Raw genomic sequence first — 26,395 nt, forward strand, 5'->3', positions numbered from 1 at the left:
CAGCAATTTGAGGTTGAATGCAGAGCAGTATTATAACAAAAGACAAGGAGCCACAAGACACCCTTCTGTGTTGCTATGTGTACAGTAGTTAAATCAATAAATGTCAATTGAGCCTGTGGGATGTGTGGTTGATTTACACATTGATTTATAGTTAAAAGTCTCTAGGGGGCAATGTTCCAAACACTGGAGTTAAGATAGGTACTTCAAACAGAATAATGAAGTATAGCTACAGTGTACAGGTCCAACTACTGCAAAAAAAGGAAATAATAAACACACTATAAAACAATACATATAATAAATTACTTTTAATTAAGAGCTAACTGATGCTCTTCAAAACTGTAGATCCTGAAATAATGTTTATAATCATTATTCAGTGGCTGTCGGATGCATTTTATGGAAAACAATGTTGATTTAAACTTGCAGCTGAAATGTTACATAGTTATTACATACAGTAGTAGAAGAGGTTGAAAAAAGACATATGTCCATCGAGTTCAGCCTGTGTTAAATTTAGATGACCGATACTTATCCTATATTTGTATTTACTGTATATGCAGTATATTGATCCAGAGGAAGCCAAACATAAAACCCCAGTGAAACATTACCCATAATATGAACAAAAAGAGTGTGAAGCGTTATTACTAATAGTGTGAATGTACTTACACTAGAAATGGTACAGAAATGACTAATTGTCACATAAGGGGCAAATAATACTTCAAAGTGAGTTCTAAAATATACAGCAAGCATGTCATTATACAGTCTCACACTATGTTTTTTCTGTTATTCTCCCGTTTCATGTCCTGATGCCCATCGGATGCCATTTGAAGATTTCTTCAACCTCGGATGTTTCTGTTAGGACACAATATACGGTTTGATTATTCACATCTGCTGAATTAATTTATTGTCATGGACATTAATCAATTACGTTTTGGACTATAATACAGAGGCGCTGGATAGTCACTTGTTTCTATTACATGTGTATCTGATTTTGATCAATCGGAGGACCTCCCCAGACGGCCTCACATTCACATTTGAATCTATTCACAGTTTGCTATTTTAGAACTCACTTTGAAGTATTATTTGCCCCTTATGTGACAATTAGTCATTTCTGTACCATTTCTAGAGTAAGTACATTCACACTATTAGTAATAATGCTTCACACTCTTTTTGTTCATATTATGGGCAATGTTTCACTGGGGTTTTATGTTTGGCTTCCTCTGGATCAATATACTGCATATACAGTAAATACAAATAAAGGATAAGTATCGGTCATCTAAATTTAACATAGGCTGAACTCGATGGACATATGTCTTTTTTCAACCTCTTCTACTACTGTATGTAATAACTATGTAACATTTCAGCTGCAAGTTTAAATCAACATTGTTTTCCATAAAATACATCCAACAGCCACTGAATAATGATTATAAACATTATTTCAGGATCTACAGTTTTGAAAAGCATCAGTTAGCTCTTAATTAAAAGTAATTTATTATATGTATTGTTTTATAGTGTGTTTATTATTTCCTTTTTTTGCAGTAGTTGGACCTGTACACTGTAGCTATACTTCATTATTCTGTTTGAAGTACCTATCTTAACTCCAGTGTTTGGAACATTGCCCCCTAGAGACTTTTAACTATAAATCAATGTGTAAATCAACCACACATCCCACAGGCTCAATTGACATTTATTGATTTAACTACTGTACACATAGCAACACAGAAGGGTGTCTTGTGGCTCCTTGTCTTTTGTTATAATACTGCTCTGCATTCAACCTCAAATTGCTGCTGGACCTCCCAAGCTCAGCTTAGGGATAGGCACTGTCAGAAACGAATGAATATTTCCGTTACAAAAGCATTGTTCTATTAGGAGCTTATCTGGAAAGCATTCACCCCATTGTGTTGAAGCCAAAATATATTTTTTTCCATGCAATCAATCAATCAGTGCCTTGAAACGTGAGTATTGCAGCTGATTTTGCACTCAGAAGAACTTAGACATCATGTATATCATTAAAACAGGAATGTAAAGGCATTACCACGATAATTAAAGGATGTCAATATTAATAATGAATTCGTTAAAGCAGCATGAGCTGAAGCATCATGCAGAGTTAAACGGTTGATTCCACACCAGAAGTATCAGCGTGAAAATGAATTTCAGTTTAGCAGTCCAATGACATACTATTACTTGTTTGCATTAATCAAGCATATCATGTGTTGTCTTAGAAAATTGTCATTGCATTTTGCCATTTGCTGGTACATTAGAGATCAGATAGAGCAGATAGAAAGCAAATTGTTTTCATACTCATTACAGTGGATCAGAATCTCACCTGCATTTCTTTGAAATCCTATTAGCCTTTAAATTCCCAATTTACTGCTCCAAGGAAGTAATGCATCCAACTTTGTTTTTTTTTTTTTTTAGAAAAAATACAGCAGGAAAGAAAAGTGAAGCACCCTTAAAAATATACACAGCGTGATCTCCTTATTCTTATTGCAAATCACAAAATAAAATCTAGGGTACATATTTACTAAGCAGTGCTAATCTGTTAGCGTCTAGCACGTTTTAGTAAATGTGGCCCTTTATGGCGCATTCAATTGATGAGTCTTCTAGCACTGAAGGTGTCCTATGTAGTAGCTGTTCTTAGTAAATATGGCCTTAATCCAAGGTCGGATCATGGTTTTGGAAATGTATTTAGCTACTCTTCCCCTGAAAAACTTGTAACAATGTCGGCTAATTCTATATAAAATATATTTAGAGAATGAAAAAAAAAAAAAACAACACATATATAGCATTTAAAAAAAAGCGAAATAAATAAATGAAAGTAACCCATGCCAACTACAAGAAAGGGGCCAGTAAAAAAAGTCAGATTCAAATTAGACAGAAGTCCAAAAATAAAAGGTTCATTTAAAATTCCCTAACACATGGAAGTGGATTAGTATTTTTGGAAGGATGGTGACCACCTTCTAATTGTTTAAGCCCCCTGCCCATCTACTTTCAGTTGATCTGCGAATCGCAAGGTATAAATCACATTTACGTTTGCGAGACAGATAGTCTTCCTTCCTGAAAGCTAAAGAGAGAGGCAGGAGGATTGTAGCTTGGAGTAGAAGGTAAAAAATGATTACATTAAAAGTTAGGACATGCCTGAACTGAGCTTACGTTGGTGTAGAGGGCAAGCTGACCATACTATACTGAGGCCAAAATATGCAACTAAAACACCAATTTTAAGGCACTATTACAAATAGTTTATATGCGCATGCTTTCAAGTGATACATCTTTATATTGGGTAAGCACATTGAACAAGATTAGCAAATCCATTAACACATGTTTATTTCAGTCCTGGTGCAGGTATCTCATCACCCTATCTAAAATGACAAGAACAAGGCTGTTGGCAGTTTAATATATATATATATAATTAGGGCAAATGGCACCCATAGTCCAATGTATCGCTGGCCCCTTTAGATCTGAAGGGGTAAAAGTTGTGTTTTGTATGTACTGTATGTTATGATTAAAGTCCTGAGTCCCATGGAAGTCTTCTTTATATAAAAAATTAAGCCTGATTTTTGTTTTTTAAATTCTGAGACTGCTGGCAGCCTTTGATAGAGAAAGATGGTTGCCAGAGATTGGACTACTTCTGGTTCTGGAACATATTGACTATTCTTGAAGTTACATTTCTCTCTCTATTTCCCATACTAACATTGCATTACTGTACTCAGATACCACATCTGTTCAGAGGATTGCCCAGATTGCCTATCCCTTGCGCGTTAACACAGAGATTGTTCATCTGCTCAATTCCCTTTTTCCTGGCAGAGGGTGCATCATTGGTGGAATATTGTAGACAAACCCTACCACGTTTTATGATATGTACTGTAGCACACTTAAATAACTGCCCGAAGAGTATTGAATGCACAGCAAATACTTGTGACAATACAAAAGAAAAAAAAAAAAAGAGAGAGAGAGAATTAGAAAATTGGTAAAGAGCAAAGAACATCAGAGAAGTCCAAGAGGATTACTAAAAATGGAAAATAATCCCAAATAAAGAAAATAAATATTTTACTTACCACAAAGTTTATTCTGGAATACTGATGTCAGTGTTTCAATCTGGCTAAAGTTTGCCACCAAAAAGACATGCTCATCATGAGGTTCGCTTCCAATAGAGTTCAAAGTGTTCATGTCTACGCGACCCACGCCGATGGCGAAAATCAAGATTCCTGTATTCCTTGCTTTGGCTGCAATTTCAGCTACTGGATCCTGTGGTCTCCCATCTGTCACTATCATGGCAATTCTAGGCACATACTGGTTTTGAGGCCGAGCACCTTCGGCTTCAGAAAATGCTATGTTCATCGCATATTGGAGAGCCAACCCAGTCATTGTGCCAGTGGCAAGGTGCATCATTCTTTTGACCGCTCGCTCAACATCAGATTTTCTCCTGAAAGTCTTCAATGAGAATTCATTTTTCACTGTGCTGCCATATTGCAGAAGGCCTACCCTGGTGGTATCTGGGCCAATGTCTAGGAAATTTAAAATGGTAACTATGAATTCTTTCACTTTTTCAAAGTCGTATGGTCGTACACTGCGAGAACTATCAATGATGAAAACAATATCCAGTGGCTTATTGTGGCAGGCATTCTCTGCAAGAAAAAACAATATTATCATTAGCACAATGTCTCAAGATAAATCACTGACAGGACGAGTGTTGTTAAAAGGAAGAATAAGAAGAGTCAAGCATGATTAAATTGTTATTTTTCCTATACGATAGTTTGACAAACAAACCAAAGAAAAAAATGTCTCTTCAGACCTGATTGTTTTTGTAAGTCATTTGGTCAAACAAAATATATTTTGTAGTCAAATGATGGCTTTATTATTTTGTAAACCTTTGATATTAGCACCTATCACATGTTATACTGTAATAAATCTATAGGAATGACAGAAGAAATACATTGATCTAAGCATAGCAAAAGTAATGCTGAGATTTACATTATAAAACCTAGGAAATATAGTTATATAATGTATAATTATATGAAAAGATTAGATTGAACACAGTCTTGTTATGGAAGAGATGTATAATCTGAAAACTTTGAATTTCACATTTGATTGTACTGTCTTTTCTACAACTATTTGTGATTCAATGAGCCAAGCTTGTGGTTCAGAAAGCCATAAATCCACACTTCCTAACATAGGCTTAAAAAAGATAACATTCCCCTAAAAAAAGTTATTTTTTTTAAAAACAATGCATTCCCTAGGTTTTTTGAAGTCTATGAATGTGTGTATGTTTTTCCTTTGTTTCTTAACTCCTATCAAATAGTCGGGTGTTAGAAATAGTATGTTTATTTAGGTTCATCATATTGTTCCTTCTCACAAAGAGATGATTTGCATTTGTCTGAATCCAAGATGGCATTAGTCACATTCTATCTGATACTTTACTTTACTTTACTCCACATTGCTAAGACATAAACCCAAATGTATCTCAATCTATTCCAATTCCGCACGAAGTTGGAACAAACTAGTAGCCATTTTAAGCGCTGCTCCCTCTCCGATGGCCACTCCATTGTGCTTACAAAACATTTGGCATACATACAGTACAGAGTTATATATTTCCTTACTTTCCCAGTAGGCCGTTATCATACTAGGGAATAAATGTTTTTCACCTTTTGCATTAGGGAATCCATATGCAAACAGAAGGCACGTCCAAACAAACTTTTTAAATAAAACGTTTAATTTGCACACCGAAATGAAAAATAAAATAAAAAGAGCTATACGAGTAGGTCTTCATATTGCTAGTGTTCCCCTTCATCACATTACTGTAGATGTTTTGATCAACATGCGACTATACAAGTCACTTGTTGATAAAAGCAGCAGTTGATGTTTGCTCATATAAATATACTTATAAACACAACATTTAACTCATAAATACAATGTATGATACTCAACATCTTATAGTTAGATCAAGCTCTTTTGGTATGAAATAATATAGCACTGTGTCTTCAATGAATAATCTGAAAATATTGTCCAGCTGTTGTAACTAGTAAACCAATGAAACTCGTTTCACACATTTTAATGTGGTCTGTAACTGTTACATACAGTACACCTATAACATATATTATCTCTTACTGTGCATGCAATGTCTTGTATATAATGTACTAGCTGATATACCCGGCGTTGCCCGGCATTGAATTCTCCCGCTCCCCCCCTCTCTCCGCTCCCCCTCCCTCTCTTTTTTTCTTCGCTCCCCCTCTCTCTCTCCCCCCCTTCTCACATGTCCAATTCTCCCCCCTTCAGAGCTCAGTGGGTGGGTGAGTGACTGGGTGGGTTGACTGAGGGACTGAGTGAGTGGGTGGGTGACTGAGTGACTGGGTGGGTGGGTGACTGAGTGACTGGGTGGGTGGTTGGGTGACTGAGTGACTGGGTTTGACTGAGTGACTGGGTTGACTGAGTGACTGGGTGGGTGGGTGAGTGACTGGGTGGGTGGGTGACTGAGTGAGTGGGTGGGTGACTGGGTGGGTGGGTGACTGAGTGACTTTGACTGAGTAACTGGGTGGGTGGGTGGGTGGGTGGGTGGGTGACTGAGTGACTGGGTGGATGGGTGGGTGAGTGACTGAGTGGGTGGGTAAGTGGGTGGGTGAGTGGGTGGGTGAGTGACCTTGGGTGAGTGACTGGGTGGGTGAGTGACTGGGTGGGTGGGTGAGTGACTGAGTGGGTGGGTGAGTGGGTGGGTGAGTGGGTGGGTGAGTGACTGAGTGGGTGGGTGACTGACTGAGTGGGTGGGTGACTGAGTGACTGGGTGGGTGGGTGAGTGACTGGGTGGGTGGGTGAGTGACTGGGTGGGTGGGTGAGTGACTGGGTGGGTGGGTGGGTGACTGAGTGACTGGGTAGGTGGGTGACTGAGTGACTTGACTGAGTGACTGGGTGGGTGGGTGACTGAGTGACACTTGACTGAGTGACTGGGTGGGTGGGTGACTGAGTGACTGGGTGGGTGGGTGGGTGACTGAGTGACTGGGTGGGTGACTGAGTGACTTGACTGAGTGACTGGGTGGGTGACTGAGTGACTGAGTGGGTGGGTGAGTGACTGGGTGACTGAGTGACTTGAGTGACTGGGTGGGTGGGTGGGTGAGTGACTGGGTGGGTGACTGAGTGACTTGACTGAGTGACTGGGTGGGTGGGTGGGTTGGGTGACTGAGTGACTGGGTGGGTGGGTGACTGAGTGACTGGGTGGGTGGGTGACTGAGTGACTGGGTGGGTGGGTGACTGAGTGACTGGGTGGGTGGGTGACTGAGTGACTTGAGTGACTGGGTAGGTGAGTGGGTGGGTGAGATGGTGAGTGAGTGGGTGGGTGAGTGGATGGGTTGGGTGTGTTATCTTTCCCCCCCTGCATGCCTCCCCCCCTTCATGCTATCCCCGGAGGCTGCAGATGTGAGGCGCGGTGAGGCGGCCGTGGCAGCCGCAGCTGTGGGGAGGGGGAAGGACAGCAGCGCGGGGCCTGTGAGGCACGGTGAGGCGGCCATGGCAGCCGCAGCTGTTGGGGGGGGGGGGGGAAGGACAGCAGCGCGGGGCCTGTGAGGCACCGTGAGGTGGCCGTGGCAGCCGCAGCTGTTGGGGGGGAGGACAGCAGCGCGGGGCCTGTGAGGCACGGTGAGGTGGCCGTGGCAGCCGCAGCTGTTGGGTGGGGGGGGAAGGACAGCAGCGCGGGGCCTGTGAGGCGCGGTGAGGCGGCCGTGGCAGCCACAGCTGTAGGGAGGGGGAAGGACAGCAGCGCGGGGCCTGTGAGGCACGGTGAGGCAGCCGTGGCAGCCGCAGCTGTAGGGAGGGGGAAGGACAGCAGCGCGGGGCCTGTGAGGCACGGTGAGGCGGCCGTGGCAGCCACAGCTGTGGGGAGGGGGAAGGACAGCAGCGCGGGGCCTGTGAGGCACGGTGAGGCGGCCGTGGCAGCCGCAGCTGTTGAGAGGGGGGAGGACGGCGGCGTGGGGGCTTTGAGGCGGGCATGGCAACCGCAGTACCCGTCCGCCTGCTCGATCACTCACCCGTCCGGCCGCTCCCACGTGCATGTGAGGCGGGAGGCAGCGTGTTGTGGCCGCTCTCCCGCTGTGTCCCAGGCGCTCGCGCCGCTCCTCCACTGACTGTAGCGGCGCCGGTGTGTGAGCTTGGGGGGAGGGAGAGGGGGTGTGAGAGAGAGAGAGAGTGTGTGTGTGTGTGTGTGTGTGACCTTTGGCCCGTCACTCCGCCACAGGCCAATGAGAGGTGTGCGGGGGCGGGCGGCCAAGGGAGCAATCTCATTGGCCTGAGGCACAGGACAACCAGACACGCATACAACACTTTCAGAAAAATATAGATAGATAAACCTGCTCACTTAATGTAACCATGTATTTGTAACCATAACTCTGTGCTCAGGACATACTTGAAAACGAGAGGTAACTCTCAATGTATCACTTTCTGGTAAAATATTTTATAACTAAATAAATACAGAATTGAAACCATATGCTACAGAACACATGATCTCAATAAAATGGATTCGATGATTTTTTGGCATTCTATACTGGACTCGGTTTACACAACAACTTTCTTCTCCACAATGAAAAGCTTTTAACTTTCTTTGTTTTAGTTAACAAATTAAAGCTGCAGTTCAAGCTGCCGTTTAAAAAAATAAAAACAATTCTATTCAATATGTGCATCAATACAATCTGCACACTGACAATTGATTAGCTAAGCTGCAGATCGATCTGTTCTCCTGTAATCAATCGCTTGCTCAGGGCTATTTAATTCAGTTCTTGCACAGCATTTTGGGCAATGGAGTTCCTGGATTATGATTGACTGGGCAGTTACTAAATACAATTGGTTCACTGCTAGAGAGAGGGCGGGCTCAAGAGCCAGAGCCTATCAGAAGGGGAAGGGGCTGTTACTTTAGAAATGCTTCCTACATTAGAAACATTAAAAATATCTTTAAAACATTTTTTTTTACATTTTTTAAATGCTACAAGTATTTTCTCATAGTACAGAACTGATTTATTAAAAAAAAAATAAAAATAAAAAAAATAAAAAAACACACATGTAGGATATTGCTTAAACTGCTGCTTTAAATCACTTCACAAAACCTACAATATATTGACCATTTAGAATATGAGATATGAATATTTGTGTGGTCAAGTGTAAACTACGGAGTTTCTTTATTCAGTTTCTGGTCAGAAACAAACAATATACCGTATATGATTAGAAAATGAGACTAGGTCGATGTTTATTTGTTGTGAAACAAAAATCGAAACTGGATTTGATGTAAAAACTTCCAGGTTTTAACTGTATTAGCCTTATTGCTGCATATTTGCTTTGATATTCAGCGAAAACGGATTTCAAAAGCCCTGGCATTACATATTTGAAATGTAGGAACAGACATTCCTGACTGTTTAGATGGGTTTTCAAGGTGTATACAGTAACTGAAGAGGCTTTGGTGATTTTTGAGAAGGTGCCCAGGTTTGGACTCCAAGGTTCTTTCCAATTAAAACAATAAGTCAAATACAATTTTCTTTGCTGAGAAAACAAAAAAAAAAAGTGAGTCATCCCATGTATATACCGTAAATCTATGACTTTTGATGATAATTATCAAGCTTGTTTCTTTCCCTTCTCATTCCGGAGATGGAAGAAAAGCGGAATTGTAATGTATTGCCAACTGTCTGCATAATTACGCTTTGAAAAGCTTGATGAAGTGTGCCTGGGTGCAAAGCAAAAACACGCTATGTAAACGTAGTAAGGTTTGATAAATGCAGTATTAAGACTGTGCCAAACATCACAGGATATATATATATATATATATATATATATATATATATATATATATATATATATATATATATATATATATATATATATATATATATACACACACACACATCATATAAAAAATACCACAACCCATATAAAAATTCCCCCAAGCCCCCAATACATATAAAAATTCCCCCAAGCCCTCTATATTCAAAAATTCCCCCAAGCCCCCCAATACATATAACCTATACCCCCAAGCCCCCCAATACATATAAAAATACAGACTTACCTTGGGTCAGGCCCGGTGTCTGCGGGGGATGCCTGGCCGGCCAGAGCTGCAAATTTCCCTCGATCTCTGGCCAGGCCCTGCTTCCGGTCGCTGCCGGGCCCCGACTCTCAGATGCCTGCAGGACCTTTCCTCCCTCTGTCCCACGCCGCCGAGCTTCCACTGCCGGCACGCAACAGGGCTCTCATGTAAGTGCTTGGCGCGCTGGAAGCTGGGCCAAGCTTACTTCCGGCGCACTGACGTCAGAGCCCCGTCGCACACCGGCAGTGGAAGCTCGGCGGCGTGGGACAGAGAGAGGAAAGGTCCTGCAGGCAGCTGAGAGTCGGGCTTCTCCCAGCCAGCGGGCCCGGGACACCAGCCCCGGCTAACCCCCCCTCTTGGCGGCTCTGAGGTCAGACCCCTCTTTATTCTATTTCAGTCAGGGACAGTACCCATGTAGACAGGATCCATTAGCATGGCCCAGAGAGCGATACATGTCCCACAGGGGGAATGCAGACAAACCACAGAGGGCAACGCAGAGAAGGCCCCAGGATGTTAGGGGGTCTGCCTGGCAACTAGATCCCCATGTTCAGTAGCCTATATCCCTGTGGAAGTGGCAGTTCCACGACAGAGAAAAGTCAGTGTCCAGTACCGTTGAAGAAGTGGCAGTTCCCCACTATGGGCGGATAGTGACCAGTGAGTGTCTTAACTGGCCAGGATCAATCATGAAGTTAAAAGGAAATTATTACACAAAAGGGGGGCCGTGACCATCAGGGGCTACACAGACTCATGAAAGGCAGCAATGTAAACAGAAGTCATTCCTATGTAAAGTCAGGAGTGTTTTCTGGATGCATATACAGAGGAAGAGCATTGTATGTGATGTATGAGAACATTTTTAAGGTACAACAGCCGGTGCTTATTTGCTAATGTGTGAAGATGTTCCCATGCAAGTGGACCAAAGAATAAAAGAGTCCTGTGTTACCACTCAAAAGCTTCTGGCGCCCTATTTTCTATCACCCAGCCGATCACAACAGGGCCTGAGATAAGGTAAATTATTGCCGAGTTGGACATTACACCACTACACTTATGTAACCTCCTTTGGGAGCCGGGCAAGGAGGGATATATATATATATATATATATATATATATAATGAAGAACAGCAGGATTTCATCAGGACATGAAAGAAATTAAAACACAAAATAGTGCAACATTGTTTTTTTCAGAGAAAATCAGTGTGGTTATTAGAAACGATTAGTACGATCAAACACGTGATGACGTGTCATAGTGACGTCGGACGTAATGACGTCACAAGTAGGGCGTCGCAATTGGGAATCAAGGCGGTGGGCTATTTAAGGGAGGGAGACACTGGAGGACATTAGATTAGCCCCTGAGGAAGACTGTAAAGTTGAAACGTGCGTAGGGTGAAGTTATGCACTACTAAAGGACACTTTGTTGGAGGCATTCATATCGGAGACTGCATCATTCAGCCCAGTGGATGCTGTATCGGCCGTGGAGCAGAAGCTGCTGCTGTTTGGAATGCTGTCTGTCCAATTGGCCCAGGGTGGTCTGAATGCTCACCACAAAGACACTTATGTAAGTGCAATACTTTGTGTTTTTTTAATAATAAAGCAATATTATACTATTTTTGCTTTTCTCCTTGTATATGCGGATTTCCCCTCCCCCTATGGAACATTACCTGTGTTGATTTGGAGTACCTGTCTGGATGTAACTAAAGTTGGTCACTTCTAATAACCACACTGCCTGAATATCACGTTAAACATGTGAGTGTAAAATCTGCAGAGTCTACAATACGAATTCTATTTCTCTGAAAAAAACAATGTTGCACTATTTTGTGTTTTAATTTCTTTCATGTCCTGATGAAATTTGCACACCTGCTGTTCTTCAGCGTTTGCTGTTTGGATTGGGATTGAGTCCTATCTCAGGAACTGCACTTTCTAAAGGACAGTTTCTTTGTTAAAGTGGTGTTATTTGCGCTTATTTTCTTTATCACTAATATATATATATTATATATATATATATATATATATCAAAAAAAGAAAGAAAAAGAAGCGCAAGCTCCATAGCGTGGTACCATAAAGATAATTGAATCAAAATGAAAAATAATAAAAAAGGTCCCTTGGACATGCACTCACAAGATTTATAACATCAGTGGGCTGTTACATAAACTCCAAATCTGCTCACTTCATTGATTTTTGTACCAATATAATACCTTCTCAATTTGCATCACCTGCATTACCTATCACCATCGCACATAATTAGGGCATCGTTGCACCGCTACTTCATTGTTTGTGTTATATATATATATTTATTTATTTTTCCCCAATAGCTTACTTTGCACATATATTTTTTTATCTCCCCCTTCTTAGGCTGGTGCCCATAGCTACATATTAGACACGTGATTTTGAATTGATTTCAATAGATTTTATTCTTGAGAGACATTGGGGGGAGGAAGGGGTTGCGAGAGACATTGGATCGAGGAGGGGTAGCGAGGAGGGAGTTAAGAGAGAAACTGGAGTGGTGGAGGAAGGGGTATAAGAGGGAGGGAGATTACTAGCAGGATTCCCGTGAGCCTGTGCAGGTTTGTCACAGAGCTCCGGACTCCGCTTCCTCTCATCCCTCCCTTCCCAGTTCTGCCCCTCCCTGCAGAAGTGGCTGGAAGGAGGGAGTTAGGCCGCACTTATAGTTGCGACGATGGCGCACCGTGCCAACACAATTACCTGAATCCATTGCGCGTTCCCCTAGTGGGCGCGACCGCAACGGCGCTGCATTGCGACCGAAAACCCAAAACACAGAAGACAAAGGATTTTGTGATACACAGCGATGGCCGCATCACGTGACTGGCGGCAAGCCAATCACATCTCCACCTCGCCTTTTGTGCCTTCCCCTTTGTTGACGTCACCGCCCCTTGCCGCCAGTGAAATCGCACTACTCAAGTGCAACTTTTGCTATAGCGACGGCAGCTTGTGACATCACGTGGTCGCTAGCAAGCAATGCAGTGCTCACTATAAGCGCAGCCTTAGGGGGAATGAGTCTGGTAAGCTCCGGGACACACTATAGCTTCAGGCAGACGTCAGCAGGGCAGACAGCAATACCGCAGTAATATACAATGGTAAGTACTAAGTTACCAGCCATTTTTATTATCGTGTGTTACTATAATACCGGTATATTGCCAAACCCTAGGTAGGTGTTGCTAGTATTATGAGATAAAATATATTTCTTATACTCTATCTTATAAAATTATTATCGTTTTTGGAAAAAAAAACTAAAATGATAATTTAATAAAAAACCTCAATTTTTTAAAAAACTACAAAATACCAAAAGGCACTTCTACATTTACAATAATCTGATTAGTTGTTCTTAGAAACAAGTGACTACAAGTCTTACAAGTGTAACTTTTTCATCTACCTTCAGACACGTCTATATCATGACTGGCTGGATTGGCACCAAATTTTGCACACAGGCCTGCATAAATAATATACCAAGGGGTAGATCCTCAAAAGTCTGTTAGATTCTTAAAGATACGTTACCTTTAGTTAACGTATCGTTAAGTGTTATGGGGATCTTTTTGAACTAATTTTTGTTTTGGTTTGCCAGGTAGCAGAAAATTATTTGGCCTTGTCCAGGGTTCTGAAGTGGGCCACTTTGGCTTCCTATATTGCCTTAGCTATATAGAAAGCCAAAGTGAATACTCTGGAATGGGTCAAATAATTTAGCCAAGGCCTGTGTATTAAACCCTTGGAAGTCATTGTGGCCATGAAGGCACGCATAATGCCTACCTTCATGGCAACTAAGGTCACCAAGGAGTTAATACAAGCATCCTAACTACCCTACTACCCATTGAAAGCCATGCACATTGTTAAATTCTCCCCTCCCCCGCTCTCCCCCCTGTAGCTACCCCAGGCAACCTAATCTCCCTTCTCGGAGCATCCACCCCCATAACCCCCTCCCCAACAATACTACTCCCCATATAGGAATGGCCAATAGTCCTATTAGACAAATGTAGCTAAAAGAGCTTTCGGCCATAGTAAAGCATAACATCAAATACATATAAAAAATGTTAATTAGAATCAGATCAAAACTATCATTGTAATACATTGATTGTCACTGTGGCTACATAGGCCCTCAACAAGGGCCTAGATAGCCAAACTGGCATTCAACGTACACCCTAAATAAATAAAGGTATTACTTACCCCAGCTGGGATGAAGGCCGTCCTCCTCATCCTCAGGGGCAGCCGGATAATACCTGGCATCTTCCTTATCCTATGGCTAACACGAGCCAGCGTTACAGCCAGTCAGTGCCAGGATAGCCAGATATGCCATGTTAGCCATATGGAAATGAGTGATCTAACGGCCATTCGTTTTGCATAAGATTAGCTTTCCATTTCCATTAAATCATAGAAAACTAACAATCACTACCTAATTAGGTAACGTTACGTTAGAAGGCCAGATTTAACGGAGCTCTGAGTATCTTCCACAACATTTGGTTTAACTCCATCTAGCCACTCACTAGATAGGATCGTTTATTTTTTTGCCATCACCTGATAAAAGGTACTATACAGCCTATTTATCCATAACTATGTTAGCACATCTGGGTGTGTGTTGAGTGTTTTTGCAATTTCACACACATTGCACATCAGAAAGCATAAAACAAAAGTGTATTTCTAAAAACCTTTGCAAGCTTAAGAATGAATTCAACTTTAAACATGGAAGCTCATATTTACTAAGCTAAGCTACTATGTCATAATACACCTTTTGAAGCTGGAAGACACTTTAAGACCCGTTCACTTATATGGGCTGTCAGGTTTCTGCCAGTACCTGAAGATGTCTCATGGCATAGCACCGCTTAGAAAATATGGGCCGTATATCTTACACTAAGTAAAGTGGGATCTGTATGGGACTAGAAGAAATGGAAACAATAAATGCAACTGGTGTATCACATTAACCCTTTGCATGCCAGAGGGGCCACAGCACCACAGCACCACAGTGCCCCAGGCACCCTGGTACATTGCGATCACATGACAACAGTAATGGTGATCACGTGTCCACGGTTACGAATTACGGGAATAGAACAGGAGTCCTCAAGAACGCAGGACCCGATCTCACCCGTGTCAATGAGCTGAAATTCCATGACTAAGTCACGAGACTTTAGAATGTAGGTATACTATGTAGTTACTGAAATTAAAGGGCCATATTTTACTACATTTCCAAAGACATGCTTCTTCAAATTCTCCAATCTTATTATATTATTAAACAATATATATTTCAATGTGATCAGTCAACTGCGCTATAAACACTCAGACGTGCACAAGATAAGAAAAGTCCCAGTATATTTTAGGAAGGATCAAGCTGCAAACCTAGAATTAATGTTTCATGACAAGTGCAATTAAGCATGCTTTTTATGCACTATTAAAAGGATTTTAGCTGGGACTAAGAGTTGGTTTTACAGCCAGGCATCATATTGAACAATAGAGTTTGAAATGAGAACAAGAAAAGGCTCATCCCGTTGTTTCCTGTGCATTTCCTTTTCAACTGGAAAGTTATGTTCTGCTGGAAAGTAATCTTCTTCCAAAGAGGAGAGACTGGTAAATGGGCCATCTTTAATCTTATGATCATTCATAAAAGTGAAAGTGTTACTTACCTTCGTGCATTCTTTAAATAAGCTGTAAGGTTTTATTTTCACCGGGGACTGTGAATTTCTCCAGTTGCAACCCCTCCATTCGTGGGCCCCAAACAGAAGGACAGGAAGGATATTGGGGTAGGGAGAGGGTAGAGGTCCTTGCTAACATAGTGATAACACACAAATTGAAATATCTAAAGGAAGTCAAACTCTTCCTACATTTATTCTTTCTTGCTTACAAACTAGATTTACAAAATTATTATTAGTGCTGTCAGACTTTAAAGGCACCAATTATTGACATTTAACCCTTTGAATTGCCACCCTGAATGGTTCACGTTGGTGCTTGGAACTTAAAGCCTGCACTTTTAGTCAGACTGTAAGTAGCAACCCCCCCTCCCTAGTCAGCCCCTCTTTTTGTTTTACAGAATTGGAACTGGGGGGTTCCCCCAGAGCTGAACTGATGATGTTGTGACTTCCTATTGGCCCAAGATGTGGCAGCCATTTTGTTTCCCCTCGAGTAATTAAGCATACCACATCTCATTTGGAAAACAAGTGATCTATACAGCTAGATATACAGTTCAGCATATTGAATTCAGGCATCGGGGGAAATAGCAGGCAGGAAATAGCTATCAGTCACTGTTGCTACTAGGTTTATATGGCAACAAGATGATACAAAGCTTATTGATATCCGTGTTAAGATTCATGTCAAATTTTAATCTTTTATCTCTAAAAATGTAATAGAAAAAGAAGAGGCTAAACGCACACATACAGTATAATATAAAGGTCTACTCAGACCATGTATTGGTGATAAAAGACACAGTGCACAACATTTCGGGGTACAAACAGCCCCTTCTTCAGCTGAAATACTCAGAGACGAAGAAAGCTGTTTGTAACATTAAACATTGTGCACTTGGTCTCGTTTCACCAATAAATGGTTGACCTTTATTTTATATGTGTGCGTCTAACTTCTTCTTTTTATATTCGGATTAATGCTGGTGGCAGATTTGAGGGGATCCTGCTACAGAGGGCAGACTGCCCCAATATTATACACCAGCCTCACACAAGGAGTGCAAGGCAAGTGTATCTTTTTTGGACATTTACGGTATCTCCAAAAAGTGGATGTCTCCAATATGGGAGCTGTGGAAAGGTAGGGAATATCACACAAACACTGCATAAGCTCCATGTACAAGTTCTCTGAATAGAGATGAGACATAGCACATATTTACAAATCTGGTAAATACTGGACATTAACACCTCATTGAGGATTAAACAAATAACAACATTTGCCAAAAACCACCAAGCACCTACTATTGTATTCAAAGCCTTATTATCACTAATAAAATCACTGTTTCACGTGAAGTTCTCCTTCTTTTTTAAAAACCTGGGCAAAGTGTGATTTGTTTGATTTTTATCTGTTATATGCATGGTTGAATTTTGAGCGTTTGCAAGTTTCAAAGAGTGAAAACACCAAGGCCCATATCCATAAAAGGGCGCTAAGTTTTAGCGTGCCTCATGTCCCATTCATATGAATGGGAGTAAAGGTATGCTCAACCTTGGTGCCCCCTTTTGTGAATCTGTGCCCATGTGGTCTACAGTATGTATCACTGCAGAGAAAAGTTTGTTTTGACGCACTGCTGTATTTTTGTGCCGATGGTTGCGGCAGATTTTTAGACATAATTTACTACATCTCTTTACATCACGTAACTCCTCTTTAATGCCTTTTAACACTCCAAATTCAGAGATGTTAACACAAGGAAAGTATTATGGTACTGATGAAGCGTGCTTCAATACTATGCTATAGTTTGTCATACAGTTTATTATAATATATATATATATATATATATATATATATAAAGTGCCAACATTGCCATGGAATCCTATGGAACTATGCGATATTCTGAGCTAAACTGGGATGTATTTTGTTAACTGGGGGACACTATGTCTCGTGCTACATCTAGACATTGATGCAGGGTTAAAATTGTTTTGTTTCAAAATTGCATTGATACATTCTGTAGACCCCAATTTGGCTTTTGAAACATAGTAATATTTTTTTTCAAATAGTTTGTCAAAACTTTTGACCACACATTAAATAACTTATGGTGGGTAAAAAAGTGACAAAAAACGTCCAATGTAAACTGTAGCATACAGCACATCAACATTTCACTTGTGAGCACATTCACATGTATCAGACAGGCCTGCAACCTTTTCATCACTATCTCTTTTCATCACTATCTCTTAGCATACAATGCTGCCACTGAAGCTAGGGATTCTGGGAAATGACATGTAATGCAAACCATGGCACTTTTAAACATCTCAAGCCCTAACTGTTGCCTGCAATCAACTTGCAAAGGTTGGTGTGAGCAGTGACCCACAGCTGCAAAGAACATGGGAGGAGTGAGCAGAGGATGTACATTGTAAGATCCATATGATTGCTTCCAAATATGAGACCATTACTCTTTTAAGACAGAAAGGAAATTCATAGCAACAACGTTTCACAAATATGTATGTGAACTATTCTTTTATCTGATAAAGGCTTAAAGTGATGTGCCCACACAAGGTTTACCATCCCATTGCACTTTACCATCTGCCATAATCCCACACTGCCCACCTAGTTCTCAAGCTAAATGCAGGTCAACCAAGTCTTTAAAGCTACAGTTCAGTCTTTTTTTTTTTTTAATTAATTTTTTTACTTCAATAGTTTCATGTGGGCAATCTCTACTTACCTAAAGAACTGTATAGCTGCAGGTCAATTCGTTTTCCATGTATTGATCGGCGAAATTTGGTGACATCATTAGTGAAGGGATATGTTTTTCTTCTACTTCTGTCACTCAGTGGAAGCTCATGAATATTCATGAGCACTCCTGCACTGACATGTGCTAGAGGGAGGGCATGGCTGACAAAGGGGTGTGCCAGGGCTTGTGACAGGACAGGAAGGGGCAGTGCCATAGCAAATGGTTGTTAAAATAGAATACAAGAAAATAGGTCTTTCAAAGTTGTTGTTTTTAAAACAGAAAATGCTAAAAGTATTTTTTCTTACTACAGAACTGATTTATTAAAAAAACACACATGCAGGATATTGACTGAACTGCAGCTTTAATGCTCACACTTTTTTATTGAGTGACCTACTTTCAGGCAACCATCGGAGTTTCTCAGGCACTCAACTCCTCCTGTTCCCTTGCTTTACGTTTCTCACAGTCCCGTTCTCTCCTTTCTTTGCTATTCTCTCTTTCTTAACATGATGAGTTGTGGAATGCAGCTATCCCAAGACACGAACCGTAGCGAATCCGTAGTGGAAAATAGAGAAGGGAGTTTGTAAATGTCAATGGGACACTGTATAGCATAAATATACCATAAAACCTAAAGGGACATACTGCACGTGGAGATACCTGTAAACACACCAGAAATACCTGGGAAATAAAAAAGTAATTTAAATATGCAAATAGGTTTATTTCCAAAGTATCTCAGGCGTTTTCACAGGTATTTCTCCACGTACAGAATAAGTGACTGTATTTGGAGGAATATATGTAAATAGGACTTATATTCTCTTTCTCTCTCTCTCAAATAAATAGTCGAATAATTTTGCATGATTCACTTTGCACATTTCTTGTGTAATAGCACAGCTTAGTTAATATGAGCCAAAATGTATAAGCCCAAAAGCTCTTATTCCTTGTTCAATACAGATCTGCCGTGAAGCACAGCTATGTGACAATTTTTTCACCTCGTTCAATAAAAAAAAACATTCAGCTCAAGCATACATTTGTTCTTAAAATAGCATTCCCCCTGAAATTTATTGCATTTTCAACTGGTTTCCTAGAGAATTACTTTGTTGGTCCTACAACAGTGAAACTCTTTTGTTCAGTAGACAATCCCTTCCATTGTCCAACAATTAAAGATGATATCAAGGTTAGCTTCTTTTTGTGAAAATATTCTCCAATTAACTACAGTACTGAAAGCCTTTAGTCTTTAGTTGCACCATATAAGGACTACCCGGACCAACTAGGGAAGCGTAATATGACCCTTGACCCGAGGAGCCATGTAGTGACACTTGGGGGGAGGAGGAGGGAGAGGTAGGGAACTTAAAAGGGTATCAGCCTGTGACTTGCCTCTCTCCTCTGCAAATGAGCCTCAAAAAGGTGCCTACTCACCCCCTTTTGGATTAAGTTGGAGTGGAAGTGGGATGTTGATGTTTATTGTATGATGATGTGTAAACTGTTGTATGAAAAATATAAATCTTTAAAAAAAAAAAAAGAGACACAGGTATGGTAAAGGTTTGGAGTTGTTATGATAAATGTCACAGCCGGAGGTTGGGGACTGATCAGTTCTGCCCAGGTGGCAAGTTTGAGAGGTATGTGAGGGGTTCAACAGGAAGCACTCGAGTCAAGGCCAAGTGTGGTAGGCCTAATGGTGTTTAAGGGCACGGATCATGGTTCAGCTGATGGGGCTACTTTCTGGCCAGGTCCAGGAATATTATTATTTGATTAATAAAAGACGGTGGCCATTTGTACCCAAATAAGGTGTCTGTGTTTATTTGGGTGGGTGAAGAACGGAATGGCGGAAGTTCCATTTTCAGGGTTCATTGATTTGAGCTTTAAATAATGCTTTAATGCTTTAAAGCTAAACAAATGTGGTATATATACATATCTATACAAACAATATATAAGGACCCATCTGTTACGCTATGGATGTCCTGCCAATTTTTTGCACCCTGTCCTGCTGTACATCGATCTACATGAGTACGTCCCGGAAAAAGTCTCACATTTTTTCGTTTCTAAAATGTTGACCCAACAATTGCGTGGACTCCTGCTAGAATATCCTGTGTTAGGTGTTTCTGACAAAATCTGTATTTTTTTAACTGCAGTTGTTGTCTGCCGTACGTTACAAAATCTATAAAAAATATTGATGATATTGAATGAATTGGGAGTTGGAGTTAAAGCATAGAAGACAGTCAGATTGTTTACATTAGTTAAGGCGAATTTTGATATGGTTACGTATAAAAATCCATCTACAAAAAAAAAAGATGGCTAATTAGACAAGGACTGAACTACACAAACACGCTAAATTGCATAACTTTTGTAATTAGGAAAACATTCAGACTACAAGGGAATTTTTTTTTTTTACCAGGATGGGTTAATCTGTGCATGGAATTTACTTGTAGAAGCAGAGGCAATAAATCCAGGAAGGAAATGTAAAATGAAACTGAGGAAAATGCCTGTATGACATTGTGACTTGTTTTCTGACTATCAAGCCATTAGTCAGCACATTTTCCATTAAAACAGTGTTATTCTGACTCAGTGGTCAATGGTTTATAATTATTTTGTGGTCATAAATGTTTACCTTTGCAGTTATTGGTTTTTGCCTTCTCCCTAATCCACATGAGCACAGGATACTCTATGAGATTAAAGATCACTAGATAATTCCAGTCTCTAGTCACTGGTGTCTCACGCAATGCGTTAATAATGTACTTACTTAGTAGCGTTGCTTTGCGGTTGTCCTCATTTCTCCCGCTTGTAAAAACTCCTGACTGATGCTTCTCTATCGCCTCCACAGCCAGGACCAGCAGCGATAAGAGGATGCAAGTGTTCATAAGAGTCATGTCTGGAAACAAAACTAGAAATAAAGTCAAATTAGTTGACTTTACGCCAGAGTAAAATTTACATTTAAACAATCAATCAACCAGGTCTGTAGAGTTAGGACAAAAATCAGAACACAGGCAATTATATGTATTGTCTCAAAAATGAATAGACGATACCGTTCTGTGGCTAACAAAAGGCTTTTATTTGTGCGAGCTTTCGAGATACACTGATTTCTTCTTCAGGTGGTGTAACAATGGATAAAGCAAGAAACGTTTTTACTTAAAAGCAGTGCATCCTGGAATGTGATCTGTGATTGAAGTTTATCCCTTCCTCCTGTGCAGTATGCGATTTATGACTTAAGGTGTTAAATGGTCCCTGAATGTTAGTGATGTAAGAGTATGTGTGTGTATGTTTATGTGTGTATGTGTATATATATACACACACACACACACACACACACACACTCCCACATCACCAACATTCAGGGACCACTCAACACCCCATGTCATAAATCGCATATCGCACAGGGGGAGGGATAGGCCCCAGTCAGATACATTCCAGGATGCACTGCTTTCAAGCAAAAACCTCTCCTGCCCCATCCATTGCAACACCACCGGAAGAAGAGATCAGTGCATCTCGAAAGCTCGCACAAATAAAAGCATTCAGTCAGCTACAGAACAGCACCGTCCACTCGTTTTACATTCAATAAATATATATATATATATATATATATATATATATATATATATATGTAGAGGTATCAGTACCGTGTTAGCCGAGCTTCAATAATCAAAAAATAAATAGATGATACCGTTCTGTGGCTAACGAAATGCTTTTATTTGTGCGAGCTTTCAAGATACACTGATCTCTTCTTCCGGCGATGTTACAATGAATTGTAACATCGCCGGAAGAGATCAGTGTATCTCGAAAGCTCGCACAAATAAAAGCATTTCGTTAGCCACAGAACGGTATCATCTATTTATTTTTTGATTTTATATATATATATAGTGAAAAGGGGAACAAGAAACCTCCACCGCATTGCATATAGCAAATAAAAAGATCACTTGTGAGCACATTCACATGTCTTAGGCAGGTCTGCAACCCTGCCTTTCACCATTATCCCCAGCATACAGTGCTTCCACTGCATGGTTTTTCAGACAAAAGTTGACACATTGTGTGCTCATTTGCATGTCATTTCCCAGAATCCCTTGATGCAGTGGAAGCACTGTATGCTGGGGATAATGGTGAAAGGCAGGGTTGCAGACCTGCCTAAGACATGTAAATGTGCTCGCAAGTGATCTTTTTATTTGCTATATATATATATACAGTGGTTGACAAATCACCAAAAAATCTACTCGCCACCTAGTACCAAACGTATGCTGCTTGGGCCAATAGGAGCTCGCCACGATGTTAAATCCACTCGCCCGGGGCGAGCAAATGTATAGGTTTGTCGAACACTGTATATATATATATATATATATATATATATATATATATATATATATATATATATATATATATAAAAATCAAAAACGAATAGATGACACCGTTCTGTGGCCAACAAAATGCCCCCACCTGTGCGAGCCCTTGAGACACACAGATCTCCTCTTCCGGCGATGCCACAATGAACAAAGCATGCAAGGGTTTCACTCAAAAACAGTGCATCCTGGAATGTTATCTGTGACTGAAACCTATCCCTCCCCCCTGTGTAGTATGCGACCCATGACCCGAGGTGCTAAATAGTTCCTGAATGCCAGTGATGTAAGAGTGTGTGTGTATGTATGTAAATTTATAAAGCGCCCACAGTGTATACAGCGCTTTACAAAAGGTGTGTGTGGAGTGGGAGTGTATATCAATGGTGTGGGTAGGTGTGGAAATGTAAGAGGGTGTTGCATTACTAAAAGTGTGTGTAGATATTATGTGGTCCCTATTGGTATAGACTAGGGATGGAATTACATAGAGTATTTGTATGTGTAAGAGACAGCTGTGTGTACATACATATAGCGCAGTATGTATAGACATGGCCTTTAGCACTCATGGGAAGAGAGTTCTCGTGTCAGTAGTGACTCATGAAACTGCGGTCTCGATTTAGGCCACGCTAAGTGTAACAAACAGTTGCATACATTTGTATTCATGCAACCATCTCTCTTTTGGTGTCTCTTTTTACCACAGAACGGTTTTGTCTATTCATTTCCCATTATTAAGCTCGGCTAGCACGGTACAGATACCTCTACATCAATATATTGTGATACAATCAACTGGAGTGCTGTAGCTAGCGTGCTTTCCAGCCTACAGGGAGTTAATATCCCTTAGAGAAACTAGTTTCAGGTGCAGCTAATCAGGCTAGACTCCTGAGTGAGCAGGAGTGTAAAAGACAGACAGAGAGCCTGGACACAGAGAGACTGTTTTTCCTCGGAGAAGGGGGAGAGAGACAGAGGTCTCCCCAGCTAAGGAAGCTGACATAGTCCCCTAGACCCACTAGACGGTGGTCGTGGAGTCTGCTGGGACTGCCTGAGTTTGAATCCCAGTAAGAAGAGTGAAGGAAGTGAGACCGGGCTGAAGCAGGGACGTCCTATCCATAACATTGCAATTACAGAGAAGAGGGATTCTCTGAACTCTCGCAGGGTCCAGAGGGAATTATCTGGAGCCCCAACAGTAACAGACCAAGAGCTAAGTAATATATACATGTACCTAAGACTGTTCATATGGGGTGCATATGATAGGGCATGTTTTAAGCTGGGAACCAGTTTTGTTGGCCAGCGCCGTTAGAAAGGGCTGGAGTATGTTTAGTTAGTTTTCCCTAAAGGGAATAGGTGTTATTTTTATGATTTGTTTTGACTTAAAGGGACGGTGGGCCTGTTGGTGTATAATTTAACCCTTTAAATATCCCCTGTGTAGAGAAATACAATGTTTCCGGCCTTATTCTGGAACTAAAAGATACTGCAACGTGATGTGGGCATCACAATATATATATATATAAAATCAAAAAATAAATAGACAATACCGTTCTGTGGCTAACGAAATGCTTTTATTTGTGCGAGCTTTCGAGATACACTGATCTCTACTACCGGCGATGTTACAATGAATGAAGCAAGCAAAGGGTATACTTAAAAACAGTGTCTCTTGGAATGTTATCTGTGCTTGTCCCTCCCCCGTGTGTGGATGTGATTTATGGCTAGAGGTGTTAAATGGTGTTAAACACCTCTAGCCATAAATCACATCCACACACGGGGGAGGGACAAGCACAGATAACATTCCAAGAGACACTGTTTTTAAGTATACCCTTTGCTTGCTTCATTCATTGTAACATCGCCGGAAGAAGAGATCAGTGTATCTCGAAAGCTCGCACAAATAAAAGCATTTCGTTAGCCACAGAACGGTATCGTCTATTTATTTTTTGATTATTGAAGCTCGGCTAACACGGTACTGATACCACTACATATACATATACATGTATATATATATATAGCAACTGTAAATATTACTGTATGCTCATTTGCATGTCTTAGACAGGTCTGCAACCCTGTCTTTCCCCATTATCACCCAGCACACAGCGTTTCCACTGCAGCAAGGGATTCTGGGAAATTACATGCAAATGAGCACACATTTGCATGTCATTTCCCAGAATCCCTTGCTGCAGTGGAAACGCTGTGTGATGGGCGATAATGGGGAAAGACAGGGTTGCAGACCTGTCTAAGACATGCAAATGAGCATACAGTAATATTTACAGTTGCTATATGCTTTACTGTGGAGGGTTTTTGTCACTTTTTTTACCCACCAAAACCTTAATAATTGTGGTGAATACCTAGTCTAGTCTCAAACCAGCTTAGCCAGCACAACCAACCTCACACTTATGATACCCATCAAGGTTGAAACATGTCTGTGAGTGGGTTTACTGGCTTTGCATCTCATCCCAGCCTCTGTCTAAAAGCTGTGTTTAAAACAGTATGCATTGGCTTGAGGATTGGCTTGTGTAATACGAGCTTGAGACAAAAGGTGGCACTGTGTGCTCATTTGCATGTCATTTCCCAGAATCCCTTGCTGCAGTGGAAACGCTGTGTGCTGGGCGATAATGGGGAAAGACAGGGTTGCAGACCTGTCTAAGACATGCAAATGAGCATACAGTAATATTTACAGTTACTATATGCTTTACTGTGGAGGGTTTTTGTCACTTTTTTTACCCACCATAACCTTAATAATTGTGTTATATATATATATATATATATATATATATATATATATATATATATATATATATATATATATACTGTATATATATTTCGCATCACGTTTTAAGTTATGGTGGGCGAAAAAGGCAACAAGAAACCTCCACTGTAATGCATATAGCAAATAAAAAGATCCCTTGTAAGCACATTCACATGTCTTAGGCTAAGGCCCCGCTCCCTCAGTCAGCACGCCCGCACTGCAGACAGACGGGGCGCTGACAGACACAGACTGCGATATGCGGTCTGTAGGGAGCCGGGAGCCGGAGTGGGAGGGAGGGGAGTGGGAGGGAGGGGGGCGGGAGTGGGAGGGAGGGGGGTGGGACCTGGTCGTGGTGCCGTCCACCCCCCCACACACCCCCCCACACACACATACACACACATACACACACATACATACACACACACACAAATATATATATACACACACACATATACACATACATACATACATACACACTCACACACTTTAACCCGCAGCTCCTTCCCTGCTCCCCGCCCAAGGCGCCTCCCATCTAGCTCCTTCCCTCCCCTCCTCCCCATTGGCTGACTCGCGCACCACGTGACGCGTCAGCGCCAAAATTCACAAGATTCTTGTGCAGCATCGGCCGGCTGACGCGTCACAGTACGTAGTCAGCCCTGCCGGAAGGAGGCAGCGGTGGCAGGGACCATTCGGACAGGGGTCTGGTGGTTTGCGGCCGTGCGCCCCGCCGGCCGCATCGGGTTCGCAACCTTAGGCAGGTCTGCAACCCTGCCTTTCACCATTATCAACCAGCAAACAGTGTTTCCACTGCAGCAAGGGATTCTGGGAAATGATATGCAAATGAGCACTGTGTCACCTGTTTACAGCGAGCATTAGCTTATATGAGCTCCATGTAACAATGGTTTTTCAGGCAAAAGGTGACATGGTGTGCTTTGCATGTCATTTCCCAGAATCCCTTGCTGCAGTGGAAGCACTGA

General features: G+C 41.3%; 1 protein-coding gene across 1 annotated transcript in view; it reads right to left on the reverse strand.

Moving 5' to 3' along the window:
- MATN2 (matrilin 2) overlaps window positions 1-26,395 on the reverse strand; it is a 120,290-nt gene that overhangs the window by 81,657 nt on the left and 12,238 nt on the right. The window contains exons 2-3 of the mRNA XM_075582667.1: window positions 21,106-21,246; window positions 4,050-4,619 (exon numbers count right to left, since the gene is read on the reverse strand). Coding sequence (XP_075438782.1) covers window positions 4,050-4,619; window positions 21,106-21,232 — 697 coding nt within the window. The 5' untranslated portion in view covers window positions 21,233-21,246. The remainder of the gene's footprint in view (window positions 1-4,049; window positions 4,620-21,105; window positions 21,247-26,395) is intronic.

Source organism: Ascaphus truei, chromosome 2, assembly GCF_040206685.1.
Source record: "Ascaphus truei isolate aAscTru1 chromosome 2, aAscTru1.hap1, whole genome shotgun sequence".
NCBI classification, from domain to species: Eukaryota; Metazoa; Chordata; class Amphibia; order Anura; family Ascaphidae; genus Ascaphus; species Ascaphus truei.